Raw genomic sequence first — 17,606 nt, 5'->3', positions numbered from 1 at the left:
AAAATTGTTAAAGACAAAAAGAAAACCCCTTTTCCTCCTCACACTTCAATGAGCCTATGAATCACCAGAGGATCTTTTGAAAATGAAGAATCAAATTCAGTAGGTCTGGAGTGGGCCTTAAGAGTCTGCATTTTTAGCAAGCCCACAGATGACGCCAGAGTGGCTGGTCCACAAACCACATACTGAGTAGCAAAGTTCTAAAGAACTTTACTGTTGACCAAGAGAATCCCTGCTGGCTTGAATGACCCCTAGCCCTTCCTCCAAAAAAACTTTTTGCAAAGAAAGATACAGAAAGAACGTAACTTGTTCAAATGTGAGAAATAATCAAAAGAGAATCAGCATGATACTGAAGCAGAGACTATAAGAAAAAAGTTTCAGGGAGGAAATAGCATATTAAGAATAGTGACTATAAAAATGTTGCTATGAAGCCAATAACAACTGTGGCCAAAAAAGAAAAGCCAATAATTTTAAATGCTTTTGAAAAAACTGCTCCTCTAAAACAAGTGTACAAAACATAAATATAAGCACTGAGGAAATATATAGTTTAAAAAATGAAAGTTATAAAATACTAGCTACCAGAGTTCAGAAAAGATATAGAATAATAAATGAAATCATTACTACAATGGTGTCCCTATCAGAATCATTAAAGAGGAGAACATAGTTCTTTTTTTAGAAGTAATTATAAAGTTATTATTTACACAATTGTTAAAGTACACAAATACAGGGGAGATACAAATGCAAAGCTCATAGACTGGTCACAATGCACAGTTTGACACAGATGTCTTACCTATATTTCCTGCACACTCCTCTCTTTCATGGTTTTAATAGGGACACTATTTTAGTAATGACTCCTGTTTGCCAAAACATAGCGACAAATAGAAAATAAAATCAAGAAAAATAAAACAGAAAATAAAAGGTTTAAATGACTACAGAAAAATTATAGACTTGGAAAGCACACCAAGAAAATCCAATGTATATAACTGATCTCTTTGAAGAAGAAATACAAAATTATATATGTATGCATACATTTAGGTTTTAAAAATAGGCTCTTGCTATGTTATCCAGGCTGTCCTCCGACTCCTAAACTCAGGTAATCCTCCCACTTCAGCCTCCAGAGTGCTGAAATCACAGGCATGTAATGCCACCACACCCAGCAAAATTATTTTTTAAAATTCAAGAAGGCCAGACGCGGTGGCTCATGCTTGTAATCCCAGCACTTTGGGAGGCTGAGGCAAGTGAATTACCTGAGCTCGGGAGTTCAAGACCAGCCTGAACAACATGGTGAAACCCTGTCTCTACTAAGAAATACAAAAATTAGCTGGACGTGGTGGCAGGCGCCTGTAATTCCAGCTACTCAGGAGGCTGAAGCAGGAGAATTGTTTGAACCCCGGAGGCAGAGATTGCAGTGAGATGAGATTATAAGTCTAGAATCTACAGATAAACAAAATTTGTACCAAAAAATAAATTAAAGGTACAGTGATTAGAAAAGAAGAAATTAAGCTGTCATTATTTGCAGACAGCATAATATGTCAATATAAGATCCAAAAAGTCTGCTCTTAAACTCTTAAAAAATAAGTAAATTTGGGAAAGTCACAGTATACAAGATCAATGTACAAAAAATTATATTAAATTGATAAAAAGCTAATTGTAAAAACAATAAGAAAGAAAATAAAAAGTTATGAATAGCACTTAGAATTGTATTAAATACCATAAAAAGATATGAACTATAAAATATTGCTGTGAGACATCAAATGTATATAAAAAGTAGAGCTACACACAATCAATGTGCATGGATTAGAAGGATCAATATTATAAAATTGTCGAGCCCCCTAAATTTGACCTATAGATTGCATGCAATTTTAATCAAAATTCTAAAATTCTAATGTTTTTCTTAGAAATTGACAAATTGCTTCTAAAATTTAAGTGTAGATGCAAAGGACCTAAAATAGCCACAAAAATCCAGAAGAAAAGTAGTTGTTCTTCCACTACCAGGTGACAATACTTATTACAAAACTACTGTAATAAAAACTGCATGGTACTTGCCATGAGAATATACAAATAGATCAATGGAAAAGAATAGAGAGTTCAGAACAGACTTATGTACACTTGATTTATGATGAAGATGATACTGCAGAACTGTGGAGAAAGGTTGATCTCTTGAATAAATAGTATTAGATCACCTGATTAGCATTACTGGGAAAAAAATAAAACTTTATCCATCTCATACCATACACAAAAATTAACTTCTAGTGGTTTACAAGACTAAATATATTAAGTAATGCAATAAGGTTTCTGGAAGCTTATGTAGAAGATTCTTTTATATTCTTAGGATAGAAAAATGTCTTAAACAGAAAATAAAATTATTGATCATAAAAGAAAAAAATTAATAAATTAAGAACTCCTTTATATCAAAAGGCATCAAAAGACTGGAAAAAAAAAGCCAAAAAAAATTAAAAGAGATATGTCTGACACATATAACTGATAAAGTTAATCATATTTTTATTAACTAAGTTCATACTTTATTCCGATTTCCTTAGTTTTTTAAGAGCAATTTTAGGTTTAAAGAAAAATCAAACAGAAAATACAGAATTCCACATATAATCAACAATACTGTATTACGTGCTTAAAAAATTATAAGAAGTTAAATTTCATCTTGTGTTCTTATCACAAAAAAAGAAAAAAGGACACAGGAAAACTTTTGGAGGTGATTGTGATGTCTATTACCTTGATTGTGTTGATGGTTTCACAGATGTTTGCATATGTACAAATTCATCAAATTTTATACATTAAATTTGCACAATTTATTGTATTAATTCAACTAATTATACTTCAATAAGCTGTTTTTTTTAAAAAGTACAGAAAGTTGCTATATACCCTCTCCACCACCACCACCCCCTCACACTTTCCCTTATTAACATCTTGCGTTAGTGTGATACATTTGTGATAATTGATGAACCAATTTTGATACACTATTATTAACTACAAGCCATAGTTTACATTAGGATTCACTCTTTGCATTGTACAGCTCCATGGGTTTTGAAAACTTATGACTCCATCATTATAATATCAAACAGAATAGTTTTACTATCCTAAAGTGCCTGTGCCTCCACCTAGTTATCCCTCTCCGACTCTCCTTGAACCCCTGGTAACCACTGATTATTTTACTGTCTCCACGGTTTTACCTTTTTTATAATATCACATATTTGGATTTATACAGCATGTAGTCTTTTCAGACTGGCTTCTTTCACTTAGTAGTTGCATTTAAGGCTCCTCTATATCTTTTCATGTCTTAATTGCTCATTTCTTTTTATCACTGAGTAATATTCCATTATGTGAATGTATCACAGTTTGCTTATCCATCATCTATTGAAGGACATCTTGGTTGCTTCAAAATTTGGACAATTATGAATAAAGCTGTTAGAAATATTCATGTGTAGATTTTTATGTGGACATAAGTTTCCAACTCACTTGGGCAAATATCTAGGAGCATGATTGTTAAATCTTACACATGGTAAAACTATATATAGTTTTGTAAGAAACTGCCAAATTGTCTTTCAAAGTGGCTGTACCATTTTGCATCCTGACTAGCAATGAATAAAACTCCCATTACTCCACATCCTAATGAGTATTTAGTGTTGCCAGGATTTGGGATGTTAGCCATTGTAACAGTAGTGTCATGGTATCTTATTGTGGTTTTAATTTGCAATTCCCTAATGATATATGAAGTTGAATGTCTTTTCAAATGTTTATTTGCCATCTGTGTATCTTCTTTAATAAGCTGTCTGTTCAGATCTTTTTACTCACTTTTTAAGTAGACTGTTTACCTATTATTGGGTTTTAAGAGCTATTTGTATATTTTTTTACACAAGTCTTTTATCAGATATGTGTTTGCAAATATTTTCTCCCAGTCTTTGGCTTATCTTTTCATTCTTTTTACAGTGTCTTTCACAGAGCAGAAGTTTTTTATTTTAATGAAGCCAACTAGTTAATTTTTTTTCATGAATCATGCTTTTGGTGTTATCTAAAAAGTCATCACCAAACTCAAGATCACCTAAATTTTCTCCTATATTATCTTCTAGTAGTTTATATTAGTACTTTTGTATTTTACATCTAGATTCATGTTTTGCATGTGAATGTCCGGTTGTTTCAGTATCATTTGTTGAAAAGAGTATACTTTTTCCATATTAAATTGCTTTTGCTCCTTTGTCTAAGATCAATTGACTGTATTTGTGTAAGTTTATTTCTGGTTCTCTGTTCTCTTCCAGTGATTCTCTATTATTTTAGCAATACCATTGTCTTACTGTAGCTTTATAGTAGGAAGAAGCTGGATAGCAGCAGTCCTCCAACTTCATTCTTCTTCAAAATTTTATTAGCGATTCTGAGTCTTTTGCCTTTCCACATAAGCAGAGTCAGTTTATCAATGTCTACAAAGTTATTTGCTGGGCTCTTGATTGGGATTGCACTGAATCTATAGATCAAGTTGGGGAAAACTGACATCTTCAACAATATTGAGTCTTCCTATGCATGAACATGGAAAATCTTCCCATTCATTTACAGCTTCTTTGATTTCTTTCCTCAGAGTGTCGTCATTTTCCTCATAGAGATCTTGTACATATTTAATTAGGTTTATATGTAAGTATTTTTTGGTGCTAAGGTAAATGGCATTGTGTTCATTGCTGGTATATAAGAAAGCAATAGAAGTTTGCATATTAGCCTTGTATCCTTCAACCTTACTATAATTACTAGTTCCAGAGGGTTTTTAAAATCAATTCTTTGACATTTTCTACATAGACAATTTTGTCATCTGTGAACAAAGACAGGTTATTTCTTCCCTCCCAATCCCTATATCTATTTCCTTTTCTTCTTTTTTTAAGTTTAAGTTCGGGGCATATGTGCAGATTTGTTACATAAGTAAACTTATGTCAAGGGGTTTGTTGTACAGATTATTTCATCAGCCAGGTATTGAAGCTACTACCCATTAGTTATTTTTCCTGATGCTCCCACCCTTCAGCCTTTGACAGGCCCCAGTGTGTGTTGTTCCCCTCTATGTGTCCATGTGTTCTCATCATTTAACTCCCACTTATAAGTGAGAACATGTGGTATTTGGTTGCCTGTTCCTGCATTAATTTGCTAAGGATAATGGCCTCCAGCTCTATTTATGTCCCTGCAAAGGACATGATCTCATTCTTTTTTATGACTGCATCCTTTTCTTCCTTTATTGCATTGCTAGGACGTCCAGCACAAATTTGAATAGGAGTGGTCAGAAAAGGCATCCTTGCCTTGTTCCTGATATTATGGAGAAAACATCCACTTTCTCACAATTAAGTATAATTTTAGCCATAGGGCTTTTGTGGATGTTGTTTATCAAACTGAGGAAGTTCCCCTCTATTCCTAATTTATTGAGGGTTTTTATCATAAATAGATGTTGAAAATGTTTTTCTGCATCTATTGATATGATCATATGATTTTACTTCTTTAGTCTGTTGATGTGATAAATTACATTAACTTTTAAATGTTGATCTAGCCTTACATACCTGAAATAAATCCCATTTGGTCATAATATATAATTCTTTTTATACACTGTTGGATTCAATTTGTTCATATTTGGTTGAGGATTTTTGCATATATGTTCATGAGAGATATTGTCAACAACATTTTTAAATGAATAAAAAACATAAATAGTCAATTCACCGAAAGGTGTATCTAAATAGCTAATTAAGGTATTTATAGACAACCTCATTACTCATAGGAAAAATGCAAATTAAAACTATGATTAGAGGCCATTACATACCCACAAGAACAACTAAAGTGAAAAGATTGACAGTAGTAAGTGTCAGCAAGGATTTGGAATAATGTGAACTCTTACTCTTTATTAGAGAAGATTAATACAACCACTTTGAAAAATTGTTTACTTTTATCTTCTGTAGCTGAAAATATATATACACTTTGACCAAGAAATTCTAGTTCTAGGTATATCAACATGAATGAGTATATATGTGCAGAAAAAGATATTTGAAATGATTATAGCAACATTATGTTTAACATATAAAAACTAGATTTTGAGGGAAAGAGGCCAAGACACAATAGAACATTTATGTACATTTTTTAAATGAGACAAAACTAAACTGTTTATGTATGTAAATGCTTGCCCAAAACCTGGCACACAACAAGAGCTCTAAAATGTGTTAGCTTTTATTATTGTCATTGTTTCTGCTACTCTAGTAGCAGTAGCAGTAGTAGGTCTAATCCTTATAATTTCCCTAAATTATAAATATTACAAATTTCATTTTATAAATTTTTTAAAACTAATGCTTGGAAAAGATAAGTTGGGCAAAGGTATATAGCTAGAAAATGGCAGATCCAGTATTTAGATCCAATATTTAGAACCAGGTTTATTAGAACCAGTGTTCCTAATCTTTCTGGTAAACCACCGTGATTCTCACATCAATGGTATTTCATTCATATTCAACTAGCAATAATGACTATAAGTAATTTATATTTATTATTCTAGCCCATAAAAGGGTTACGTTATTTCTTGCATAATTTCGATATGCTTATAACACTAATATAAGTTACTGTGCTACCTCTGCTTTTGTTGCCCGTGAAATCCACAGCCAGGCACTATTTTCATCTGGTGGAGCCTTGGTATGTAACTCCTAATTTATCCTTTCCCTCTCCCAATTACCAACATCCATGTATCAAAATCTTTAATCATATAAAGTTATCTTCATTTCAGATTGAGGACAAAGAGGTCCCTAAACATTTATACATTCAATAAACCTTTACTACACACTATTGTATGCCAGGATTTTGCACAGGTCTGGACATATCAAGATGAATTCAAAATGCATAATCCTTGTCTTTCTTACATGTCTGTATCCCTGTAGCTTTAGGCTGTAAAAACAATTTGTGGAATGTTTCCAGAAGCCCTCTCTGAAATAAGCAGGAAATAGTTTATTTAATAGGAAAGTGTCAAATGTCAGAACCAAATGGTTTGTCATTAACATTAACGTGTTAATGATAATGAGGAGCTATGGAAACTGTACTCTATACTGTAGGAAGTTATAAACAGCCTCTGGGGAGGGCACTTGAGACCTTGGTAGTACATGGGGCTGTTCCTAAGAACTCATTGCACATTTACCCTGGTCCTATGTTAATGTCATCTGATCCTCTCTAATCTAACTCTCTTTGCTATTCATTCCTTTGTCCTTCACTCCTTCTAGTATCCATTTGTCTGATTCTCCTCTCTCCATCCTTTTTAACTCTCTCTGTCTTTCCCCATCTTCCTGTCCCTTCACCCCTTCATTCCTCCAACCTTTCAGCACAATTGTCCCCATTTCTCTGCTTCCCATCCCACTGCACCTAACTTCCTCGTCTGGTTCCTCAGTCCCTCTGCCTTTTCCAGTAGAAGCCTCCTTTTGTGTTCCTGCTATATTATCTTTGCCCACAAGAGGACATTTTTGCTTCTCTTTCTGTCCATGACTCAAGCTGGTTTTAACAGAAAATGAATTCTGACTCTGGGATTTCTTTTTATTTGAATGTGCTATCTTGAAGGATGCATCGTTCATCCGAATACCTTTTACCAGATTCTTCATTTTAGCTTCATACAGGGAGAATTCCAAATCCCAGGTCCTCTTCTGCTTTATAGATGCCAACTGTTCTTTAAAATGCTTCAGATCCTGTGCTACACAGGGAGAAATTCTGAAGCAGAACTTGAGCTCCAATTTGGAGATGCTGTCTTTTTTCGATATGTCCAATAAAAACTGCATAGTGAGGGTCATCTCATCATCTTCTTTCTGCTTTTTTACCTCCAACAGCCTTTGCACTTCTCTGTGGGACTCTTTCCCTAGCCGGCTTTGGTCCTCTTTCACCAGGAAGGACATGGCATAAAAAAACTCCTGGAAGCTGATGTGGCGGAAGCTATAGAACTTCTTGATGGCAAGTCCAAACTCGTAGTTATTGCTACTCAGGAAAGCGGCAAGCCTGGGGCCATCTAAATTATGTTTCCTGAGCTCAGCTTCTTCAAATAGGAACCTCTGGTGCTGCATTCCTTCAGCAGCCAGGGAGCACAGACTCATCAGGACCCTGTGCCGGGAAGACTCAGAGCAGCCCCCATCATCATCGGGCAGCAGGAAGGTGGAGACGTAGGCCATGAAGATGTCAGTGTTGTTTCTGGGTGTCTCTAAGACAGCTTCACCTCTCTCCATCTGCCCCTTCAGCCAGGAGCAGACCATCCAGCAAATCCCTGGAACCTGACACGCTTTGTAGAGAATGTCATTTTTTTGTACAATGTCGAAGGCACGGTCAGCTTGCTTCTCATCCGTGAAATAGGAGCTGAAGTACCTCCCCCTCTCCTCCTCAGAGAAGCCTAGGATATGGACATGGCGTGCTTGTTTCAGCAAGGGTCCCAGATTCCTCAAAGCCAGGGGCCGGGTGGTGATGAGAAGGGAGCATGTGGGGAGTATACGTCTCTTAATTAGACGGTGCAGGAGGCCCTCCTTGGGACTCAAACCCCTCTTCTTCAACTTTTCTTCAAAGGGCCTCTGCAGCTCATCAAAGCCATCCAGGATGAACAGGAGCCGCTCTGGCTGCCTCAGAATCTCTGTGACAGGGGCTTGATTGTCCTTGCAACACCAGAAAAGGAGTTCCTCCAGTTTGCTCTCCAGCAGCAGGACCACTTCTTTGCAGCTTACATAAAAGACATAATCAAACTGGCCTGGGTACAGAGTACCGGCGGCCCAGTCCAACACCATTTTTCTGGAGAGAGTTGTCTTTCCAGTGCCAGCAGACCCCTCTAGCACAACTAAGGATGGGGCCAGGGAGGACTTTTCCCCCGAGTCAAATAGAGCCTCCACCATGACATAGTCCAGCTCCTGCTCCGGGGTGATGGGACAGGCAGGTGACTCTGGGCTCTCTGAGCTGGGCTTGGCCACCAGGAGCACCTGGTTGTATCTGCCGTTGACTCCCACTTCCTGCCCCTCCTCTAGGCAGCGCGCTTGTTTTCGGTATATTTCTCTGTAATCTGAGCCAAACAAATGGGATGTTACATGGTAAAATGGGAATGTTAAAAGGCAAAATGGCTCCTCCAAACTGACTCTGCTCTTTAGTCTTCTTCTATGCTCTCCAACTTGGATCTCCCTGAGATTACAGTACTGGCTTCATGGGGAGGGGCCACTGTATGTGTGCATGAGCTTGTGTTTGCAGGCGCAAGACGCGCATGCACATCTGTGTGAGTACGCAAGGGTGTGTTCTGTGTGTGTGGATAATTGTGCACGAGTGCTGGTATCCACATGCGCCCATGGAATGTGCTCATGGACATTCATGTACTGTTGTGCAGGAAAGCCATGTCAGGGTGCATCTGCAAATGTGTGTCTGTAAGAATACATGTAAATTCAAAATGCCTGTCTGAGAATGCATGAATGAATGTTCCTATGAAATGTCTCCATGTGAAGAGGTGAGGACAGAGAGAGGAGAAAGGAAAGGGAAGCCTGAAAACGAGGAAGTGATAACAGGCTTCATACAGGTTGAATGTTTGTCCCCTTCAAATTTCAGGTTGAAAGTAATCCCCAGTGTTGGAGGTGGGGCCTTAGTGGGAGATGTTTTGGTCATGGAGGCAAATCCCTCATGAATGTCTTGGAGCCCTTCCCACAGTAATGAGTGAGTTCTTGCTCTATTAGCTACACAAGAGCTGGCTGTTGAACAGCTGGCACATCCTCCCCTCTTTCTTCCTCCCTCTCTTGCCATGAGACACACCAGCTCTGCCCTCACTTCCTTCTGTAACTGAAAGCTTCCTGAAGCCTCACCAGAAGCAGATGTTGACACTATGACTCTTGTACCACCTGCCAAACCATGAGCCAAATAAACCTCTTTTCTTTATAAATTACCCAGTTCTCAGGTATTCCTTTATAGCAACACAAAAGGGACTAAGACAAGCCTGTTCTTGGGAAAGGACAAGCCAACTGCTAAAGATAAACCCGCTTCTCAGCAAGAGCCATGACTCTGAGTCCATGAAACCCTCCCATTTTTAGGTAGCAGAGGAGATTTCAGGCATGAAAGCAGCCTATGGGAGGGAGCACAGGCACTGAAAGGTCCCTCCCTCCCCACAGGCACCCACAGAAGGAGCAGGAGGCCACTGGGCTCCACGCCTACCCATTCTGTAGTGTGGTTCCTTGAGAGATCAGGGCACAGAAGACTTGGAAGCGGCCTAAACTGCCTGTCAGGAAACAGCTAGGGACAGGTCTGACCCTACATCCTGATGCCATTTCTTCTGGTTAGTGGAAATCCTTTCACCAACACCCTCCCAGTCTCTGAGCCCCTTTCTTCAAACTCTCCCCTTCTCTGCCACTGCAACTGGAGGTAGGAGGTGGGGAAGAAAGACTAGTGTTTTTCTTTAATAAATCCCCAGCTTTGGCTCAAGCCCCCTCCTGACAGTTGTTGGAGCCCTCAGGTGGAGACCACCAAGGACTCTGGGGCATTGGGGACTAGAGGGCAAGGTGACAGAAAGCATAAGTTACAGGCTACAGCTCTGGAAATGCCATGGGGTAGGGGGAGTCCCAGTGCCATCCTGCCCTCCCCTTCCCCCTTCCCCCTTCCACACTCACCATGCAGACAAATGTGGCTGAGCTGGTCCACAAGTTCCAACAGATTCATGGCCTTCAAGCCCTCAAACACAACTTTCACAGCCTCCTTTTCTCCATACTTTGAAATCAGTAATTCTGCCAGGTCCACTGCAATCAGGCCCTCCAACTCCCCTCTGGCCAGTGGGGCCTGGCCCTCAGACAGGGTCATATCTCGTAAGTAGAACTTTAACTTCTTGAAATCCTTCTCCTCAAGGTCACTCAAGGCCCAAAGCAATGCCTGCCGGGGTTTTCTGGCCATGGCCATGGTGATCTGGAGGAAGGATCGAGTCCACACCAGCAGACCAGTGACGTGGAGAAGGAGGCAAAAGGAGAGGTCCACTGCTGAGAGGCCCTCCCTGCTTTCTGGGTCTTGGCAAGCTGCAGAGTAGAGGCCAGGGAGACGAGATATTCCGGCAAAGCTCCAAGAAAGGTGAGCAGATGAGACAGCAGAGGAATTTTCCTAGTCATTCCCCTCTGCCTCTTTATCAGGTGACATGTGACTGTGTTTGCAAATGGGTAGGGAGGTATGTGGGTGTGTTAATCTCTCAATCTCTCTCTCTCTCTCTCCCCCAACCTCTGTCTCTGCCTCTCTCTCTCTCTCTCTCTCTCACTCCTCCCTCCCTCTTTCCCTCTCACATACATTCTTTATTAGGCTCTGTATGCCTCCTTAGACAGATGGATGAAGAAATAAAACTTTAAGTCATTTGTTTATTTATTTTTTGGAGACAGAGTCTCATTCTGTTGCCCGGGCTGGGGTACAGTGGCACAATCTCAGCTCAATGCAGAATCCATCTCCTGCGTTCAAACAATTCTGCCTCAGCCTCACAAGCAGCTGGAATTACAGGTGCCTACCACCATACCCAGTTCATTTTTGTATTTTTAATAGAGATGGGGTTTCACTATTTTGGCCAAGGTAGTCTCAAACTCCTGACCCCAGATGATCCACCCACCTTGGCCTCCCAAAGTGCTGGGATTTGAGCTACCATGCCTGGCCAAGTTTTAAGTTTTAAAAGTGAATCTGTTGGCCAGGCACGGTGGCTCACACCTGTAATCCCAGCACTTTGGGAGTCCGAGGCGGACGGATCACAAGGTCAAGAAATCGAGATCATCCTGGCCAACATGGTGAAACCCCATCTTTACTAAAAATTTAAAAAAAAAATAGCTGAGTGTGGCGGTGTATGCCTGTATTTCCAGCTACTCAGGAGGCTGAGGCAGGAGAATAATTTGAACCTGGGTGATGGAGGTTGTAGTGAGCCAAGATCTTGCCACTGCACTCCAGCTTGGCAACAGAGCGAGATTCCATCTCAAGAAAAAAAAAAGTGAGCCTGTCCCTGGCTGCATGAACCTATAGAGAGCTGGAGCACATTTGCTGGAACTGCTGTGGTATGGCAAGACGGTAAAAAAAGTCTACACTTTCTACACTCAACCCATTGGCTTCATATGTCAGCCTCCTGGCCTCAGTCACACATGGATTGCAAAGCTAGAAATCTCCTAATTCAGATAAGGCGACAAGTCCAGATAATGATACGAAGAGGAAACGCCAACTGTAAGTGCTGACTTTGTGCCAGGTGATCTACATATCCTTTTAGATCATCTCAGAAATCATCTCGGGTACCACTCCACATGAGAAATTTGGCAGTTAGAGAAAAATGTTTTTTTAGAGTTTTCCAGAGCTAGGCCACTGGGCAAAGAGGCAGGATTTTAACTGTGGTCTATGTCCTGGGCGGAGGAGAGAGGCAGAAAAAAACCTCAAAAGATAAAGACATAGAAGACAGAGTCAGGAACCAGGAAATTAGGCTAAATGTTACCAGAAACTGGAGACATTTATAAATACTAAAGTAGCCGGGAATGGAGAGCAGGATTTTGAGTTGTGTTTCTAATACAGAACTAAAATGTAGGCCAGGTGGCAGTCATTGGAAAAAAAAAAAGCAACAACGAATAGAAAGCTTTCAGAATCCAGAAATATACCTGTGACCTAAGGCCCATAGGGAATCCATCTCAGTAGTGCAATGTCACACTCATCATTGAGAGTGTTCAAAAGAGAATTTGGGAACACAGAGAGTTGTTGTGATTCAAATACCAACATCTTGACTACATACTGACAGAGAAAGAAAGTGTTTGGAACGTGTTAGGATACACGGGACTTTGGTTGTGAGTCATAGGCCAGTTTGGAAAAGCAGGCCTGTGAAAACAGGAGCAATTTACTGCAAAGCTTCAGGCTACATAGGAAGACTCATGGCTTCCCTGCAAATTTCTGATGTTAGCAAAGCTATTTAATAATTTAGGAAAGAAAAGACAACACTAGAACCTGCCAAGAAGATGTCCAGTCTAGGCTGCTTACCACAGTTCAGACTTGGGATCCCAGTAAGCAAGGCCTGGGCCTGAAATGAAATAGATTCCCTGTCCTAGTCAGACAGCTCTACAGGTCCAAGTCTGGGCCCTCTTAGCCCATACTCACTAGTTCACTTCTGTTTGGTGGCGGTGGTACCTGCCAGCTACTGCTTGATACCTAATAATTCCTAGTATATTTAGGCCTGGAACGAAAGGGTCCCTCCCCACCTGGCCCCAAGCTTCTGTGAAGCAGAACTACCCACACATTGCCTCTGACTGTAAATGGGATGAAGGATTGCTCACTAGTGGGAACTTGACCTCATTCTTTTAAATATTGAAGTTGAGAAACAAGGGAGGGGCAGAAGGCATGAACTATTCTATCACCGAGAGAAAAAGAGCCCAGGAGACTTCCCACGTCCCTCCCTGAAACCCATACGCCTCCACTACCACTTAACCCCAGCCTAGGCTGGGGCAGTTTGACGAGAGAGACAACAGAATCGAAGCACTGTCACCACCATTTCCTCCACCAGTGCACCATTTCTCTAAGTTGTTGAAACCACTGGAGAATGAAAAAGAAAGAAGATAGGAGATCCATGAAATAGGAATTCAAATAAGGAGAAAATCAGGCCAGGCATGGTGGCTCATGCCTGTAATCCCAGCACTTCAAGAGGCCGAGGCGGGTGGATCATTTGATGTCAGCAGTTTGAGACCAGCCTGATCAACATGGTGAAACCTCATCTCTACTAAAAATACACGAATTAGCCCGGAGTGGTGGTTCATGCCTATAATCTCAGCTACTTGGGGAGCTGAGGCAGGAAAATCGCTTGAACCCGGGAGGCAGAGGTTGTAGTGAGCTGTGATTGCATCACTGCATTCCAACCTGGACAACCAAGCAAGACTTCATCTCAAAAAAAAAAAAAAAAGAAGAAGAAAACAAATTCCCAGAAGGGAGCTGGTCCTCTGGCCTAGAGAGCTGAGGATCCCCAAAAGCCCTGACAGAAAGAGAATAGGTTTCTCCAAAAAGAATAAAGACTTGATTGATTCGCTGATGCTATTGGTCCTCTAAAAGAGTCTACTGGGAGGCTATTAGAAGGTGGAAAAAGCTAGCAGTAACTTCCAAGAAAACCAGATAAATGAAAGTAAAATAAAATGATTAGCAAGAAGAGAAACAAAAAATAAAATAGGAAATATAATAGTAAACTACAACACTCGGGTGTGAATAATGTTCACATAGAAATCATAATGTAACCACTAAACATTGCTCTAACTAAAATTTATAATATAATGATATTGAAAGGAGAATGGTGGAGTATCCTGGAAGAGGAAGTCAATAGATAATGCCTAAAATGTTGAATCAAAAGGTAGTGATATGCAGTACGCATATTATTTCAAAATGCAAGATGTAAGAAGAAATAGTTAAAAGCTAATGTATTAATAGTTGTTTCAGAGAAGAGAGACTGGACATCAGGAGAAGAATGGACTACTGCTCCAGGGCATAAGCCTTTTAATGCCAATTGACTTTAGAAACATATCATGTATTACCATGACAAGATAAAAATTAACTTAGCAAAGAATCAGTAAGAGGTAAAGAAATGGAGGAAACATATGTAGACAAATCTCTCTGGAAGCTTGGCAACAAAAGTTATGAGAAAGGTCCTGAGGTAATGTGGGAAATGTGCATCCAGGTACTTGCAACTTTTCCCATGTTAAACCAAACAGAAAAGGTTCTGTTCGCTTTAAAACAGAACCTTCTCTGTTTGCTTTAACATGGGAAAGGGTGGAAGTACCTGATGCTGACACAAAACCTCCCATAGAGCGCTCAGGTTAGAAATGCAGAAGAGAGAGGCAAGCACCAGAGCAGGGAATAGAGAATGGGGATTGGGGTGGGATTCGAAGCCAAGGCAAAAGATTGGCCTTTGACAGGAGGCTGGAAGGAACAGCATCCATTCATTCCTGAAGAAAGTGAGAGAGGTTGCTTGGCAGAGAAAGGCAGGTGTGTGGGTTTTGTGGTCAGAAGATAAGCATGGTCATGTCTGAGTCTCAATATGCTATGTGAAGTACGTGCAAGAATATCTCTGAGGAGTGAAAGGGCCGGGTGTCTGAGGAGGGGAGACACCTAGAGGAGGCTGCTGCAAGCCTTTCCTCCTGTGCACCGCTCCTCCTCCACCAAGGCCTCTTGTGCCCAATAATCAGGGAGTATCCCAGAGTCCAGGGGAACAGGCAGTCATGGGACTGGCCTTTCTCAGTGCCTTGACCAAGCTGAGGCTAGAGACAAAAACAAGACTTCCAAGAGCCAGGACCCAGAGACCAAGATGGGAAAATAAAAGAGTGAGACACAGTTCCGCAGCGAGCATGACAGAGAGCAGAAAGGCCACTTACTGCAAAGGCACCAGGTCTGGAGATCACTGTGTCAGAGATTCAGAATCACGCCTGAAGGAAGGAGGAATGAGATGCATGGAACCAACTAATTGGAAGGTGGAGGCAAGAGATGAAATGAGTCCTTCCTGCCTGTCGACCCTGGCCCGGCTACGGGACAATTGCAACCAAGGAACTGAGTCCCAAAAAGGAAGGGGTGGAGACAAAAGAAATAGAAACCAAGAGTGGGAACAGCAAGAGATCAAAAGAATAAAGAGTCAGAGAAGAGATATAGAGAGATATCAGAAAAATGAGCAGACAAAATGGAAAGTCAGTTAGAGTGAGAGAGAGATGAAGCCAGCTGGTAGGTGTAAGTCTCTCTCTCATTCACACAAACATATACTTACACACTCACTCTAAACACAGTGTTTCTTCACAGCAAACTCTTAAGAAACAAGGGCAATGAGAAAAACATATGAAGCAACTGGAGTTTCTCAATCAAGCTGCAGTGTTCCCCATGTTCACTACACTCTTTCCCTACCCGTGGAGGCAAATCCCAAGGCAAAATTGAGCACACCGCTTCATCCTCCTGCTTCCAGGCCTTCTTTTTGACAAAGACAGGAGCTCCAACCGCAGTCCATCCTGTAAGGGCCCTTTGAGATGATCCCCAGGCTCCCACAAGGGTCACCATCTTCTCCTTGACACTTTCGTCAGTTTTGATGGAGTTAGTACAGGGAGTTGGAAAGCTTAAAGGTCCTCTTGAGACTGGGACTCCTGTGGCCATTTTGGAGGTATCTATCTCTGCTGTTAGAGGCTGTCTTTTCTCAAGAGTATTGTCACAAGGCCTTTGTAAATCAGAAAGTATCTGAGACAGATCTCAATCAATTTAGAAAGTGTATTTTGCCAAGGTTAAGGACGTGCCCATGACACAGCCATAGGGGGTCCTGATGACATATGCCTGAAGTGGTCAGGGCACAGCTTGGTTTTAAACATTTTAGGGAGACATGAGACATCAATCAATATATGTAAGAAGTACGTTGGTTCAGTCCAGAAAAGTGGGACAGCTCAAAGCAGGGGAGAGTTACCAGGTCGCAGGTAGATAAGACGCAAACGGTTGCATTATTTTTAGTTTCTGATCAGCCTTTCACTGAATACACAATTTACAGGAATAGTCATTTATGCCTTAGTCTAGCTTAGTGAAATAATGGGGCAAGGGAAGCAATCAGATATGCATTTATATCATGTGAACAGAGGGATGACTTTGAGTTCTGTTTTTTGTCCACAAGGAATTTTCCTGTGGGAAAACTGTGATGGAAATATGCAGCTTTTTTACCTTCGTAGCTATCTTATTTAGGAATAGACTGGGAGGAGTTTTGCCCACAGTACCCAGTTTGACTTTTCCCTTTGGCTCAGTGATTTGGGGGAACTGAGATTTATTTTTCTTTCACATTTCCTCACTTTTCTTTTTAAAAATCTTTCACGGAAAGCATTTTAAAGGAAAATAAGTGTTTGGTCTCAGGTTTTGTCTGATCTCTCATGGCTAGGATGGTTTAGGGTAGGTCCCACGGTATTAGGAAAGCTCATTTTTAGCAGGTTGTAAGGTCACACCTCCTATGAAGGGGAAATGAGGGAGGAAGGTAGAAAAACAACAAACAATGAAGAACAATCCTGGAAAATTGATAGAGGCCATATTACTCTGAAGTCCATACATCAGTAGGCAGGTATGAAAGTGGTTTAGGTATGTAAATAGGCTGCCATTATTTTCTCCTGAAGTTTAAGTTGTTCACAGAGCTTTAAGAAAGCGTGGCTTAATTTTCAGTAATTTCAAATTAGGAAAAATGAGGGGAAAGGAAAAAAAGAAGAAAAAATATTGAAAACATTATTTTGGAGACTTGTAGTCAGGAATTTTAGAATTCAGTCTGTTAGAATGTGTGCTCTGAATGAAGAGACCCCCAAACAGGCTTTGTGTGAACAACATGGCTGTTTATTCACCCGGGTGCGGGTGGGCTGAGGCCAAAAAGGGCGTCAGCGAAGGGCAGTGGGATATGAGTTGGTCTTATAGGTTTGGGGTGGGCAGTGGAAAGTTACAGTTTAGGGCAGTTTTTTGCAAGCTGGGAGAGGGTCGTTGGTTTGCAAGCTGGGAGGGGATTGTAGGGTGTGACATCACGAGGTTGGCCAAGGCAGTTACAAAGTCCAATAGCCTTGTCAATTGAGGTGGGAATAAGAAACAATTCAGAATGTCTCAAAGTAGGTGCTGCAGGGCTTGATCATTTCTTCCCCTTTTCACAGTCTTCCAGTTAC

General features: G+C 40.5%; 1 protein-coding gene across 1 annotated transcript; it reads right to left on the bottom strand.

The window, feature by feature from the left end:
* Positions 1 to 7,178: 7,178 nt before the first annotated feature.
* NLRP10 (NLR family pyrin domain containing 10) lies at positions 7,179 to 14,762 on the bottom strand. The gene is made up of 3 exons (XM_012456394.2): positions 14,738 to 14,762; positions 10,602 to 10,997; positions 7,179 to 9,022 (listed from the first exon to the last, which is right to left on the bottom strand). The coding sequence occupies exons 1-3, from the start codon at positions 14,760 to 14,762 to the stop codon at positions 7,179 to 7,181; spliced, it is 2,265 nt and encodes a 754-aa protein (XP_012311817.2).
* Positions 14,763 to 17,606: the final 2,844 nt, after the last annotated feature.

Source organism: Aotus nancymaae, unplaced genomic scaffold, assembly GCF_030222135.1.
Source record: "Aotus nancymaae isolate 86718 unplaced genomic scaffold, 86718_ANA_hifiasm-v0.15.2.pri h1tg000059l, whole genome shotgun sequence".
In the NCBI taxonomy this organism is placed as follows: domain Eukaryota; kingdom Metazoa; phylum Chordata; class Mammalia; order Primates; family Aotidae; genus Aotus; species Aotus nancymaae.
Note: the sequence above shows the minus strand (reverse complement) of the source record. Positions and strands in the feature narration are given on the sequence as shown.

Bases quoted from the DNA above. Each gene is read 5' to 3' on its own strand.
- NLRP10 (XM_012456394.2), bottom strand. From the start codon at position 14,762: ATGGGAGGTTTTGTGTCAGCATCAG. The intron at 10,998-14,737 runs GTACTTCCACCC...TCTACTCTGCAG, and splicing joins AGGTTTTGTGTCAGCATCAG to CTTGCCAAGACCCAGAAAGC. The intron at 9,023-10,601 runs GTGAGTGTGGAA...TGTTTGGCTCAG, and splicing joins CAGCCACATTTGTCTGCATG to ATTACAGAGAAATATACCGA.